Source organism: Chionomys nivalis, chromosome 16 (assembly GCF_950005125.1).
Source record: "Chionomys nivalis chromosome 16, mChiNiv1.1, whole genome shotgun sequence".
Lineage (NCBI taxonomy): Eukaryota > Metazoa > Chordata > Mammalia > Rodentia > Cricetidae > Chionomys > Chionomys nivalis.
The window spans coordinates 13,994,358-14,009,805 of NC_080101.1; the positions used below are offsets into that span (position 1 = coordinate 13,994,358).

Sequence of the window (15,448 nt, forward strand, 5' to 3'; positions counted from 1 at the left end):
TAACCAAGGTAATTTATAAAGAAAGTGTTGACTTTGGAGTTCATGGATCCAGAGGTTAGAATCCATGACCATTATGGCAGGGATCATGGCAGCAGGCAGGCAGGCAGGCATGGCGCTGGAGCAGCAGCTTAGAGCTTATATCTTGAGACACAATCAGAAGGTGCTGAGAACAGCGTGGGCTTTTGAAACCTCAAAGCCCACCCCCACTGACATGTCTCCTCTAACAAGGCCACATCTCCTAACCCTGTCCAAGCATTTCCTCTAACTGGGGACCAAGTATTCAAATAAATAAGCCTATGGGGCCATTCTCATCCAAACCCCTACAGTGGTTTTGTTTGTTTGGTTTGAGTTTTTGGGACAGGGTTTCTCTGTACGATGCCTTTGACTGTCTTGGAACTCACTCTGTAGGCCACACTGCAGTGTTTTCTAAATTTTAGTTTATTATGTATGGATGTAGGTGGTGTGCATATGTGTTTATGTGTGGGTGCGCACGTGTGTGTGAGGGTGCTCCTGCATGTGTGTGAGCACCACTATAGAGACGGAAGGCAGAGGTCCATCTAGGGCAGTGGTTCTCAACCTGTGGGTCACACACTTAAGATCATTGGAAAACACAAATATGTACATCACAATTCATAACAGTAGCAAAACTACAGTTATGAAGTAGCAACGAAAATAACGTTATGGTTGGGGGGTCACCAACATGAGGAACCGTATTAAAGGGTCACAGCATTAAGAAGGCTGAGGACCACTGATCGAGTCTTCATCACTGTTCTCCATCTCCTTCTTTGGGGTAGGAAATTTCATTCAATTCAGAGCTACCAGCTTGCTTGTTTCTGCCTTCCAAGGAATTCTAAGTGGGCTGCCACATCTACCTGGCATATGTGCGTCCTGGGATCTGAACTCTGATCCTCATGCTTGCGTGGCCAACACTTTATCCATTGAGTCATCCCTCCAGCTCCTAAGTGAATCAGCAAGACTAGAAGATGAAACTCCCTTTTTTCTTTTCTTCTTTTCTTGAGGCAGACTCTTGCTATGCCATCCAGGATGGCCTAGGACTCGTAGTGATGCTGTCTGTCTCTGTTTTTGTTTTTGTTTTTTTTTGTTTTGTTTTTTGTTTTTTGTTTTTTCGAGACAGGGTTTCTCTGTAGCTTTGGAGCCTATCCTGGAACTCCCTCTGTAGACCAGGCTGGCCTCGAACTCACAGAGATCCGCCTGCCTCTGCCTCCCGAGTGCTGGGATTAAAGGCGTGCGCCACCACAGCCCGGCCTGCTGTCTGTCTCTGGAGTGAAAAAATTAGCTAGCCTTTAAATATTTTGAACCCACTAATTCTATGATCAGTACATAATTAAATTATAAGGCTAAAATCAAACTTGGACATGTAGGGATTCAGAGTGTGGCTATCCAGGGAGCCTTTCTTCAGGGGATTCTCAAAGATATATCAACCGAAGACCAAGAAAGAGGAGAAGCAGGTGGGAACAGGATTCAACAGTGATGAGCTAAGAAGCCACTAAACCCTGGAGCCAAACCTGCTGCAAAGTAACCCAGACAAGCATTTCTGCTCTGAGGATGTGAGCTGGGTGCCTCTGGCCTACACTGTCAGCTGACTTTTATCAGCAAAGATCTACAGTGATAGGCTGGGCCCTTGAGCTTCCTCAGCAGCTGTACTGGGCCCTGCTAATTGGCTTCTGCTGCCTCTTGCTCCGGGCCTGGTTTCTGCTCAGGAGAGTGGGTTGCTGCAAGGCCCTTCAGCTGCTCCTGAGGCCGGAAGTGGCTGTCAACAGGCTTCCTTTCAGGCTTTGTAGAACAACAGACTAACAGATGGAAGCTTCCTATAATGGGACATGTGGTGTGTGTGTGTATGTGTGTGTGTGTGCGCGCGTGCATACGTGTAAAAGAGAGAGAGCAAGAGAGAGCGAGAAAGAAGCTCAGCTTACTTAGTGTTCCCATATTCCTTCATGTGAGGTCAGAATTGCTATGCTTGTAGCTCTGGCAACTTGTCTGAGAGAGTGAAGTTTGTTCCCAAATCTAAATCCTCCCGGGCATACAAGTCCCTGTAGAGTTTGCTTATCGAGCAAGCTGAGGAGAAGAATGCCACTGTAAGAACAGGGAGCTGAGGGTTTCTGCCTCTGAAGGCCACAGCATCACCATCACTTAGCTTCCAAGAAGTCTACTTTCATTACCTGGCATCAGGGGCATTCTCCAGAGGAGGGAATCCTTTGTCGTCTCATGAGCGGGAGTCTCATGCTGGTGGTGTGGCTCGGTGGTAGAGTGCTGGCCTAGCATGTCCCGGGTCCTCGACACTGCAAATGAAACAAGATGAAGACAAAACAAACCTGCTAAACTGAAGACTGTTGTGGGGAGGGACCACCTGTCTCATTTCACGGCGGTTTTTGTGTGTTTGCAGATGTGGTGGGTAAGGGGTACCTGTGTGGGTGGGGCTGGCTATTACAGAGGGATCTTGACTTTCATTAGATTCAGTGACACAAATTTTTAGCCACCAGCAAAGCTTCCAATATACAAACTTCACATAAGAGGTGGGGCATGAGAACATGGTAGGTCTGTCACAGACCATTACAGTGCTCCAGAAACACCCAAGTGCACGCACACACAAGGTGGAACTGGAAGTCTGCTAGTGACCTTCTAGAACAGTCTCTGGGAAAAGCAGAACATTATTTCTGGTCAGGGATGTGATTATCAAGCAGTGGATTTTTTCAGGAGAGCCCTGGGAAAAAAAAAAGAGAGCTCCTCGCCCTCTTCCCTTCTGCCCTCTACCCAGAAGGGAAGAACTTTTTAAATTTTACTTATTTTTATGTGTATTGGTGTTCTGCCTACATGTACGTCTGTGTAAGGATGCCCAGATCCTCTAGAACTGGAACTACAGACGGTTGTGTGCTGCCGTGTGGGTACTGGGAATTGAACCTGGGTCCTTTGTAAGAACAGCCAATGCTCTTAACCACTGAGCCATCTCTCCAGCCCCCTTTATCCAGATGGGAACCCATCACAAAAACTCCAGGTTCAAATTTGGCAGCAGACACTTTGGATGGCAGCCTGAGGGGAAAAGCCTAGAGAGAGAGGACCTGTGTTCCAAACGAACTTCCTTTATTTCTTTGCCTGCCCCTCTTCTTACTCTTGGTCTCTAAACTCAGGGGTCTCCTAGAACCCAATCAGAAATCAAGGTGGGGTTTCCAAAGGACCATTCTTGTAAACCTGATGCCACATTAATTTCTCAGGATCTAGATTTGTAAAGCCCTACGTACTCATGCCTGTCTGATGGAATAGAAATAAAGTTAGTATGTAGATTTTCTACTGATTTTTAAATTACTATTTGAACCATTCTGCTCTTTCCATTTTTTTCTGTGTGTATAGATGTACACTTTTGCATATGTGTGGGTACACATGTACATGTGTGCCTATGAAGGTGGAGCTATATGTGTATGTACAGATGCACATTTTTGCATATGTTTGTATACACACGTAAATGTGTGCATGTGCAGATGGAGGTGTATGTGTATGTGCACATTTTTGCACAGGCGTGGGTACATATGAACATGTGTGCATGTATAGGCAGAAGTGTAAGCGTGCATGCAGAAGTGTAAGTGTGCATACAGATGTACATTTTTGCATATGTGTGTATACACACGTACATGTGTGCATGTGCAGATGGAGGTGTATGTGTATGTGCACATTTTTGCACAGGCGTGGGTACATATGAACATGTGTGCATGTATAGGCAGAAGTGTAAGCGTGCATGCAGAAGTGTAAGTGTGCATACAGATGTACATTTTTGCATATGTGTGTATACACACGTACATGTGTGCATGTGCAAATGGAGGTGTATGTGCATGTGCACATTTTTGCACAGGCGTGGGTACATATGAACATGTGTGCATGTACAGGCAGAAGTGTAAGCGTGCATGCAGAAGTGTAAGTGTGCATACAGATGTACATTTTTGCATATGTGTGTATACACACGTACATGTGTGCATGTGCAGATGGAGGTGTATGTGTATGTGCACATTTTTGCACAGGCATGGGTACATATGAACATGTGTGCATGTACAGGCAGAAGTGTAAGCGTGCATGCAGAAGTGTAAGTGTGCATACAGATGTACATTTTTGCATATGTGTGTATACACACATACCTGTGTGCATGTGTAGACAGAAGTCTATGTGTGCATACAGATGTACATTTTTGCATATTTGTGTAAACACATGAACATGTGTGCATGTGCAGTCAGAACTGTATGTGTACATAGAGACGTACATTTTTGCATATATGTATATAGACACACATGTGTGCATGTGCAGATGGAACTGTATGTGCATACAGATGTACATTTTTGCATATGTGTGTATACACACGTACATGTGTGCATGTGCAGACGGAGGTTATGTGTGTGTGTGTGCACAGATGCACATTTTTGTACATGCCTGGGTACATATGTACATGTGTGCATGCGCAGGTGGAAGGAGGCCCCAGTAGATATCGGGAATCGTCCTCCATTACTCCTCCACCTTATTCTTTGAAGCAAGGTCTCTCATCAACCTGAGCTCCTGGGTATGACTAGTCTCACTAGCCAGGTTGCTCTGGGGATTCTGGGCTCTGCCTCTAGAAGTTATAATTACTAGTGGGGCCACTATACTTTCCTGGCGCTTCTGTGGATTCTGGGCGTACAAGCTCCAGTCTTCATGCCTCTTCAGCAAGCACTTTAACCACCAAGTCATCTCTTCAACCCCTCAATCATTGCTATCGCCACTCCCCAACCATCCACTGAAGTCCACACAGAACTCAAGCCCTAGGCACATGACCAATAATTCTTTATTCCTCTGGTCCTCTGCCAAGCATAACTCGATGCTGTCTCTATGTTTATATAATTCATGTGGGTGATCTCATATACAGCAATGTCCTTTGTGATGGCCTCTTTAACTTAGTAAAACATCTTTAAGTATGTGGTCTATTTCTGAATTTTTTCCTTTGTAAAGGCTTATAATATTCCATGGTGTGTATAAACCATATATTCTCATCCATTCAACTGTAATGGACCTGTGTTTGCGGCTACCTTTTGGTTATCACGAATTATGCTGCTATAGACATGGGTCCACAAATATCTTCACTGTCATTGCGTTTTAGTTTCACAGCAATAAGCATTAAAATGGACTTTAATATCTTGTAATCTCGGATGACTAGCCATTCTAGAATTGTCAGGTATTGCCTTCTTGCACTTAGGAGGGTAGAATAATAATTTTTGTCTGGTCTCTGTGGAAGGCTCTCTTGAGCACATGTACTTGCTCTGGGTCCTTTCAGATCCACTTCAGATATTAGTAAGTCATCTTGTTTTTTTGTTTTTTGGTTTTTTTGTTTTGTTTTGTTTTTTGGTTTTTTGAGACAGGGTTTCTCTGTAGCTTTGGTGCCTGTCCCGGAACTAGCTCTTGTAGACCAGGCTGGCCTCGAACTCCCAGAGATCTGCCTGCCTCTGCCTCCCGAGTGCTGGGATTAAAAGCGTGCGCCACTACCGCCCGGCTTCATCTCAATATTGTTAGATGGGCTTTAAGTAGCATGGATGTATCGTGTGTATTCATGTGTGTGCATGTATGTGCAGGTGTGCTTGGCTGTGCATGGGCATGCGGAGGGGAGAGGTCAATGTTTGAAGTCTTCCTCTGTCTCCACCTGTTTTTTTTTTTTTGTGTTTGATGCTGGGTCCTCTCACCGAGCCTAGAGCTTACAGCGAGCCTTCAGTTTCCCTTCTGCAGCCCTGCCTTGGGTTACCGGTGTGATCAGCCTGGCTTTGACGAGTGCACTGAGGATCTGAATTCATGTAGGTCATCAGGTGTGTACAGCCAACATTTTACCAGCTGAGTATTTCATCTAACCACATACATGTCCTCTGATGAGTAAATTAAAATAGAAAAGGTTTTTTTTTTTAAAAAAAAAAATGAAATAAAGCAGAGATTGATGTCCCATGCCATCTTGTGCAAGACATTCCTTGTCTCGAAAAAAATTAAAATGATATTTTAGTGGTGCAAAAATTAATCTTTCTTAAGCCAGGAAACTGGCAGTTGTGTAGCGAAAGAAGTCGCTGACTAGCCGGGCGGTGGTGGCGCACGCCTTTAATCCCAGCACTCGGGAGGCAGAGGCAGGCGAATCTCTGTGAGTTCGAGACCAGCCTGGTCTACAAGAGCTAGTTCCAGGACAGGCTCCAAAACCACAGAGAAACCCTGTCTCGAAAAAAAAAAAAAAAAGAAGTCGCTGACTGTAGCAAGCAATATGGAGAGGAACAAAAATCATTTGCACCAGTAAAAAGTGTATTTGCATTTTCTACCCTGATTCTTACAGAGTGATTCTGATTTAAAATTCTGAGTTAAAATTTAATACCTTGAGCCGGGCGGTGTTGGCGCATGCCTTTAATCCGAGCATTCAGCAGACAGAGGCAGGTGGATCTCTGTGAGTTCGAGGCCAGCCTGGTCTACAAGAGCGAGTTCCAGGACAGGCTCCAAAGCTACAGAGAAACTCTGTCTCGAAAAACAAAACAAAAGCAAAACAACAACAAAAAAATAGATTATGAAGTTTGCACATTGCATTTATGTATAAACATAATAACTTGAAGTGCATGTAGCTTTTATTTTTATAAGGTTCATTATTTTATTTCCTCAGCCCAGTAGCTGCCTTTGTAGAGGACATGTGTGGCAAAGCTGCTCTGATGTATTCCTTGGAGCTGGCTAGTTCGTCCATGGCATGTTTTCCTGCTAAAAGCACTGTTGCCTGTTTAATTGTGAGCATCTGAGAGGAAAGAAAGAACCCCAAATTGTTATTTCCTTTAGTACTCTCTAATTCAACACAGAACACTGCCGCGACCAGATGTGTGGGAGTTTTTCCACATACACAGTCAGGAGAGGAGCACTGGGCAAATTGAATTGAGCAGTTAAATTGAACAAAGAGGCCACGAATTGGGCAGCCCTCAGAGCCAGAAGAGCTTCGGGGATACTTCAATGGCTTGATAGCACTGATAAACAGGAAAAGGAAGGCGAGGAACAGAAAATGGATGTGAAGTGTAGAAAAAGGAAGTGGGGTACAGAAAGAGGAAACGGGGCACACAGACAGCTGGACTGGTAGGAGCTTGGCGTTAGCTGGATGTGAGCATGATTTGACTAGTTGGCCACACACAACTGACTGAAGTTTAGCTGTGCTGACAGGCAGAGACTCAATTCCTTGAGGTAAACTCCTTGAGTTTTTAGTTTGTTTACATAGTGAATTAGCTGATGTCTCATCAGGGGACTGGGTGACTTGACACTTCCAACGCCAAGGCACTCTTCAGTGGACAAAAGATGGGTGCCTGTCATAGCATTCAGTTCCGTCTGACAGTCTACCCCACTGCACCCCACTTCAGATGAGGACTGCAAGTCCCAGCTTTGAACTCTGCTTAGGACTGTGTGTGTCAGATTTTCAGGTTTTCCTTCTGGGGTTCAACCGTTTGCTAGGCTGGCTCGCAGAGCTCAGAAGGACAGTTAGCTTTTGTGTATGGTGAGGGACAGCGTAAAGAGTAACAGCCAGATGAATTGCACAAGGCGGGGAAAGTGTGGGGCTAGGGACACAGCTTCCTCTCCCAGCTTTAGAGCCCACCCTTAAGTTCATCGAACCTCATTTTCTGAGTGTTTGCAGAGCTAGAAAGCGTCTAGCTTTCCAGAGATTGGAGAGTGAGACTCAGGAGTCCCCATCCTGACATCTCGCTGTCCTTTGGGGCCTCACCCTTGGGATTTCTAGGGGCTCTAAGTTAGGTAATGCTTTCGTGTGATGTCAGTTGTGATAACAGGGGGTCATTTTGGATAATGAAAGGTATTTCTACCCCAGAAAATAGGAACCCTGCTGTGGGAACACGGGACAAAACCCAGGACCATGTTTGTCACAGTGTATTTCTGGTCATTCCGCTGGGATTTGGGAGGAAGGGCTTGAACATTTTCAGGGCTGAGGACCCCACATTTGTAGCACTATTAATAAACCCCAGAGACAGATATTGGGGTTCAACCTGAAGATCAGAAAAGCAAAGCAGCCAACCACTACCAAATCTTCAGACTGAAGGGAAAAAAGAGAGATTCTATCTCCATGAATCCTCAAACTACACACTAGACTGAGTTCCTGTCTCTTCCCCTTTATATACCTCTCTCTGCCCAGCCATATCGCTCCTGTCTCCATCTCTCTAATGCTGGGATTAAAGGTGTGTGACTCCCAAGTACTGGGATCACCTTTGTACGAACTCTGTATCTCTTTTTAGATAGATTCCATCATGTGTAGCCCAGGGTGGCCTTGAATTCACAGAGGTCCCTCTGCCTCTGTCTCCCAAGTCCTGGGATTAAAGGTGTGTGCCACCACCACTCCCTGGTCTGTATGGCTGGTCAGCATGGCTGCTTTGTTCTCTGATCTTCAGGCAAACTTTATTTATTAAAACACAAATAATAGCCGGGTGGTGGTGGCGCATGCCTTTAATCCCAGCACTCGGGAGGCAGAAGCAGGCGGATCTCTGTGAGTTCGAGGCCAGCCTGGTCTACAAGAGCTAGTTCCAGGACAGGAACCAAGGAAAGCTACGGAGAAACCCTGTCTCGAAAATCCAAAACAAACAAACAAACAAACAAACAAACCCACAAATAATATACCACTATACACACACCTTGGAACCAAAATTCAAATTCATAAAGTCATTCAAATCAAATTCATCAAGTCATTCAATCAAGGTTCCTTCCAAATTCCCTTTTGAGAAGTGTGGGTGTGCCCGCTGCATCCCCTTCAAAGGATATTTTTAATTTTCACAGCAACCATTTCACTATTCCAGATTCAAAAATGGTTCACTATTCTGTTTTGCTTCTTGAGACAATACTGATGAAATGACCTTGGATGTAGCCGTGCAATCTTTGGCTCCAGAAGGCACTGTCCCAGGCATGGTGTTTCATAGCTTCACCAGACCTCTTTCCAGTGGGAGCCTGGGTAAAATCTAGCGGCTGTTCTCATCTAGGTCAGAGGAGGAAACATTTCTTACGGTGGCCCAGTAGAAAGCGGTGATGAAGAACTGTGCCTCCATTGGTGCAAACATGGTCCTCTGTTTGCCTGAAAGACTGTCATGATGGGAAAAAATCCTTATCACATGTACTTTCTGGTTATATATACACAGGCTTTTAGCTCACTCTTAGAGCAGTCCAGAGGCTTCAAAGCCATCTTCTCTTCTCTCTCTCTCTCTCTCTCTCTCTCTCTCTCTCTCTCTCTTTCTCTCTTCCTCCTCCTCCTCCTGTTCTTTTTTTGCAGGAGGGGGTTCTCTCACTATGTAGTTCTGTCTGTGGTCTGGTGTTGAGCGGGCAGCCCTCAAACTCACAGAAACTGTCCTGCCATTCCGGTGCTGGTATTAAGGGTATGCAACACCGTACTCGGCTTAAGAAGTTTCTTGACCAGCGTTTTCTTGATCCCTCCGGTGTGTCTGTGTGGTATGGTGTGTAGACATGGTGCATATGTGTGTGGGTCCAAGCAGCGGAGTGCACATGTAGCCTTCAGATGTTGCTGCAGCATACCTTTGAAACAGGTTCTGCCAGTGAACATGCCTGGTGAGGTTAGACTACTGGTGGGGTTAGGCTATTTGGCCCGTGAGCTCCTAGACTCTGCATGTTTCTGTCTTTTAATGCTAGGGTGAGGAGCATGTGCAGCCATGCCTGCCTCCTGTACTCACTCTGTAGATCCTAACACTTGCATCGCCAGTGTTCTTACTCACTGAGCCGTTTCCTTAGCCCCACCCTGGCTCCCCTTTTAAAAATCTGAGGCACTGTCTCAAGTAGCTCAGGCTGGCCTTAAACTTGTTTTATAGTTTGAACTCCTGATCCTCCTACCTCTATCTCTTGGAGTGCTGGAATCACAAGCTTGTACAACTATACTCAGGGCTTCATACATGCTCGGCAAGCCCCCTCTATTCCCAGCCCCTGGTTCCTTTTGATCTTTATAATTAGTGCAGTGGCGTGAGCTGGTAACACAAAGAGGAGACAGTTGGAAGGCAGTGAGGCCAGCGGTAGTAATGAACTGGCCGAAAAGGACCAGAACATGACAGTGCAGGGAGACAAGATGGTGGAGATGGAGAGGGCCGTGAAGAGCCGAAGACGACACCTGTGTGCCTCAGCCGCTAGAAGAGTTCCAGGGAGCTGTCAGACGTCAGTGGCCACTGGGTCACAGGCCTGTAATGGCAGGTGCAGGAGCTGCTGGTCCAAAACCCAGAGCCCATTCAGGAGCCTCAGCCCCAACAGGAACTGCAGCTGTAAGGACAGGATTATAACAGTTGCAAAATGCTGAGGTTTGCTTTGCTGGTGGTTAAAGTCCTGCGCAATAAGCCTCCAGCCTGAATGCCTAGTCATGTCTCCGGCTTCTAAGCGTGAAGCAACAGGCCCCTGGTTATCAGAGTTTGGAGCCTTGAGCCTCCCAGCCCAGTCCAGCTCCCCCCTTCCCCCACCACCTGCGGATTCATGTCCTTGGGGCACAAAGAGCCTCTGCTTGTGCTCACAATGCTTTGTTTGCTTTTTGAGACAGGATCTCTGAGTTTCTGTAGGTCTGGCTGTCCTTGAACTTGCTATGTAGACCAAGGGGCTTGGAACTAATCCTCTTGCTTCTGCCCCGAGTGCTGGGGTTAAACGTGCGTGCCACCAAGTCTGGTTGCTCATCTATCCAGGTAAAGAACCCCAACCAGCTCTGATTGGTAATACTGTCATCAGAGTTCTTCAGTGGCCAATGAGCCTAGTCCATAGGACATTCATGAAAGTCCACTTTTGAACTGGAGAATCCTCTGGAAGTGGATTAGATAGCCCTCAACCCAATACCCTGCTAAAAAGACAGCCTGTAATTTCTCTCCCATTTCCAAGTTTTGGACAGGTTTTTTTTCCCCTGGCATCACGTTTTTTTAAACTATATATATTTCTTCTGTAGAAGGGCGTGGGGAGTGGAGGCAAAGGTTATTTGAAAACGTCTCCAATGGTGGATTTGTTGAAATACTGGCATGTCAAAGATCAGAGAGCTGGATTTACCAAAAAGTTGCCTAAACACCACACACATTTTAACACACCGTCCATCTACTTCCTAAAGCAGGCTTCTCTCTTTGTTGGACAGAAAATTATCTCGAAGAAAGCTTGTTACAAGACACTAGAAAGCTTATTTTTTACCGGCTTCTTCCTAGGGCGGCACTTCTATGGGCGTGTTTGCCTATAATTAGAGGGAGGGAGACTTGACCGGTGAGAAGGCAAAGGAGGGCATCTGCCCAAGCGAAGCGGTGAGTGCCCCTGCCCTTGGGACAGCCCTGCAGACAAAACTGAAAGCTTGCACACCAGGTCTTACTTCCTCCTCTGCAGCCTCCCTCTGCCCCAGTTCTCACTCCCTGCCTTAACTATGGTTCCCACCAGTGTCCGCCCAAATCAGAGACCTAAGGGACGTTTGCAGTTTCTCCTCGCTTTTCTTTCTCTACTATTATACTAGTGTTAACTTATGGTGGACTGCGTTCCATGACACTCAATTTCTGCTTCTCTCCAAAGTTCAGAGATCACGTGCCCCACCCCTAAGTGTTGATTTCCTGGATTCCCTCACTAGCTCAGGGCTGATTCCCTCACGCCCCGCTGCTGGCTGACCGTATTCTCACTGCAGAGACTTTTACCTCTGTGATGAAACGTATTTCTCCAACTTTTTGTCCCCACACGGGTGCAGTCCCTCATGTAGTTTCTAGAACACTGTGTTCCTTCATTCACGACTTTCTCAATTCCTAACAAGCTGGGCGCCCACCAAGCAGCTGGAACTTTTGTTTTGTCACCTGATCAAGTATTTTCACCCCCGGTGGACTGCCTCTCCCTCGGTGCGGCGGCCACCACATCCCAGCTCTCCTTGTCCTGTCCAGGAAGAGTTCCCTTCATGTGACCCTCGCCCCTCTCTGGTCTCCCTAGAGACTCCGTAAGTCACACTTGGCACCGCGACGTTTCCTCCCTAGCACAGACCGTTTTAGCCCCGTGGCGTGTCCGGCGCGCAGCCGGTGCACCAGGCGCACTTAGGTTCCGGGACCCCGGCTCCCCGCGGGGGACCCCGCGCTCCTCTGCCCTGCGCCGGAAGCCTCTGCGCCGCCCCTTCCCCGCGCCGCTGGCCTTATCTCTGCGCACAGGGGCCTCCGGGGAGTGGCGGGCGCCGGGAGGGAGCGGGTGGCATGGGCCCGGGTCCCCGGGGCACGCGCCGCTCGCGGGGTCGCCGGGTGCCTCGGCTGCTGAGGCTTGTGCTGCTGCTTGGCTTGGCCCGCGGTGTTAGCGGAGAACCGGGCACCGACGGTGAGTGCGAGGCCTCGGGCGTTCGGGACGCTTCCCTTTTAGGGTCCCGCGGCGCAGACGCGGGGCGTGGAGGAATCGCGGAGGAGGAGCGGCGAGGAACAGTAAGGGCTGCCCGCCCCGGGGACAGTGGGGCGTGGGTGGAGGCGGCCCTGCTTCAGCTCGCGCCTCCCGGGGTGGGTGGGGATGTGGGGCCTGGACTCGTGTGCGAGCCCGGAGTAGAGGCGCGCGGGGTGGGAGCGCGTTGGCAGGCGAGCCACTAGCTCCCCCCAGCTTCCGGTCGCGGTGGCTTTTGCCGGACAAATTCTTGGCCTGTAGCCATCTCTTCCCCTCCTCTTCTCTTTCATTTCCACAAAAAAGTCAATGTTAAGAATGCTAAGCAGCATACGAAAGTTTATAGTAATAGAGTTCGTTCTTTAGTTCATTCCTCCATTCATTCATTAATCTATTTATCCAAGCATCTCTGCATCCATCCATCCATCCATCCATCCATCCATCCATCCATCCATCCGTAGAAAGCACTTTAATGTCTTTCCTGTGTCATTTAAACGTGTAGTGTTGGCGCTCTAGCATTGCAGCCCAGGAGTAGCAGTATCCACAGTGAACTGGGCCCTTCAACATAAATCAAAAAAATGCAGCAAGGCTTGCCCACGGGGCCAATCTAGGGCTTTTTCTCAATTACGGTTCCCTTTTCCCAAATGACTGTAGTTTGTGTCAAGTTGACTGTGAATAAAACCCGAGGATGCTTGAACCCCTGTTTAGGATCAGTGAAGACCCTAGCCTAGGGAAGTATTAAGTGTGGTTCATTGAATTATTTGGCTGAACCGAACGAGCAGCAACGAGCAGTCACTCAGCGTCATCTACAATTTCTTCTCCCTTAAATGTCTTCGGTGCTGTGGATTAAACTCAGGCTTTTGCATGCTAAGCACGAGCCACACCTCCAGCCCATTTGGGAAGTGTGAGGTGATATGGGGACATGAACTCAGCTGCCTTATTTAACTCCTTTCCTTAGGTAGACAGTTTCCCTTCGCCTATGAACAGAGAGCATCCAGTTCTACCAAAAACTTCTTTCTTGAAGGTAGAAAACGCAGGGGTGATACAGTCCTCCTGTCTCAGCCTCTGAGGTGTTGGGAATTATAGGCGCGTGCCACCTGACCAGCTCAAGCGTGTGTTCTTGGGGGCAGAGCTAGTTTAGATGGGAGATGCACGGATGGGAGAAAGATGCAGCAGTCAACAGAATGGCGCCAAGGAAACCAGAAGCTGGAGCTCACAGTATGCCTAGAAACAGCCTTGGGACTTGGTGACTCTGCCTGGCAACACAGGGTTGCTTGGAGATGTCAGCAGGGCTGGCCTGGTCAATGCAGGACTTGGGGAAGAATGAGTTCATCTGCTCACATGTTAGCTCTACAGGCATTCAGTAGGGAGAAGGTGGAAATACAAGAACGGACACAATGCTTAATAGAACCCATGTAAAGCTGGACTGCTGCAAGAGGGAGAAGTTAATGTCAGGAAGGGAAAGGAGGGGAAGAGAAGAGAGGAAAGGGGGAGGAGAGGTTGGGGAAACTGCCATTTCCTTCTCCTACCTCATGAGTGAGTGCTGTTTATATTTCAGAACCAGGCTGACTGTTCTGTCTTACTGGGAGTTCATTGAGCACTGTCCACTTCTCTTTGATGCTGTGACCACATCTCTATTGTCCATTGTTGAGCGTGACTATGTTATTAAACCGAGAGTCCCTTGTAAAAAGGGCTTGTTGACTCATTACAAATGAACAAACAGGGGCCACCCGGATGGTACCAAGCACAGGAAGACTGTTATTGAGAGCTGGCTGTAGCAGGGGAGTCAGCCACTATCACCTGAATTCGGGGTGGTGACTCCAAGGCTGGCAGTCAGGTGGGAGAGCTTTAGGGGTGCTCAGCCTGGGAAGCTGCTGGTGTTTGTTAGCATCATTTCCAGGTATTTTGTGTGCTCGCTTAGGGGGCTTGTTTGCCTTTCTCTGGTTGGCCTGGTTGTGTGTATGTGTGTGCTTGTGTATGTATGTGTATACATATGTTTATGTGTTTCTATGTATGTTTGTGTATGTGTATGATATTTGTGTATGCATGTATTATTTTTGTGTATGTGGTATGTGGATGTATTGTGTCTTTGTGTGTGTGCATGTGTGTTGTTTGTGTGTGTACTTGTGTGTGTGCGCACTTTTTCTTGAGACAGGATCTTCCACTATAGCCACAGTTGGCTCCAAACTCCTGATTCTCCTGCCTCTGTCTCTGAGGGCTAGAAAACAGGCCAGTGCTGCCATTGCTAGCATCTCAGTTGCTCCTGTCGATTCTCTCACTAGTAGCCTGTGCTGACTTACATTTAATTGGTGGGAGATCCTTGGGAGAAAGTTAGCTGGTGCCTGAGTTTGAGGGAAGTGGGGAAGCATAAACTAAGGAGCAGGAGGGTGTTGGTGAATGGGTGGGGTGCCTGGCCCCAGGGGATTCCAGAGGTTGGCCATGGGTGAGGAAGGGTGGAACCAGTCAGTCCTGTTCTCACTCTTTCCGTGGCTTTGCTCTGAGTCTGGGAGCGGCTGTGGGACTTGTTGGCTCAGGCCTGGCTGGGATCAGGAAGTCCAGGGGAGCAAGGTGGAGGAATGATGGGGCGCATTGGGGAAAGGTCACTGTGTGACATGCCTCTGTCATGTGTTTCGTACATGTGGGCCCCGGTCTATCTTCCTGAGAGATGGCAGCATGGTGGGTATGAGGAGACGAGAGGGGGAGTGTACAGTTCCTGTACCCTGCCTGTACAGTACTGTCTGTCTACCATGCAATGGTTCATAGGTCGGGCAAGGGACTGGAGATTGAAACACACACACACACACACACAGAGATAGAGACACAGGTCATCCTTGAAACAAGAATGCCCCTTTTATTGTGTTCCAAGGCAGCTTATAAAGGACTTTCCTTCACTAATGGCCATGCCCTAGCTCTCTGGACTTTTCAGCTGCAAGCCCAGCAGAAACCACTCCCCTGTCATCAGGAACTTATGAATATCTCATGCTCAGAGCGGGTGTAGGCACAGGAAAACAAGTTGTTCACTCTGGCAGGCTAGGGGTCGCAGAAAATTCAGGGTCTAAGGGTCTGCAGTCCCCAACAGGGG

The 15,448-nt window shown here is 47.8% G+C and overlaps 1 protein-coding gene across 3 annotated transcripts in view; it reads left to right on the forward strand.

Annotated features, from left to right (window-relative positions):
* Positions 1-12,083: 12,083 nt before the first annotated feature.
* Positions 12,084-15,448, forward strand: part of Susd1 (sushi domain containing 1) — a 121,353-nt gene continuing 117,988 nt past the window's right edge. For all 3 annotated transcript variants that reach the window (XM_057790813.1, XM_057790811.1, XM_057790812.1), the window contains exon 1: positions 12,084-12,315. In XM_057790813.1, the coding sequence (XP_057646796.1) occupies positions 12,198-12,315 (118 nt within the window). In that variant the 5' untranslated portion in view covers positions 12,084-12,197. The remainder of the gene's footprint in view (positions 12,316-15,448) is intronic.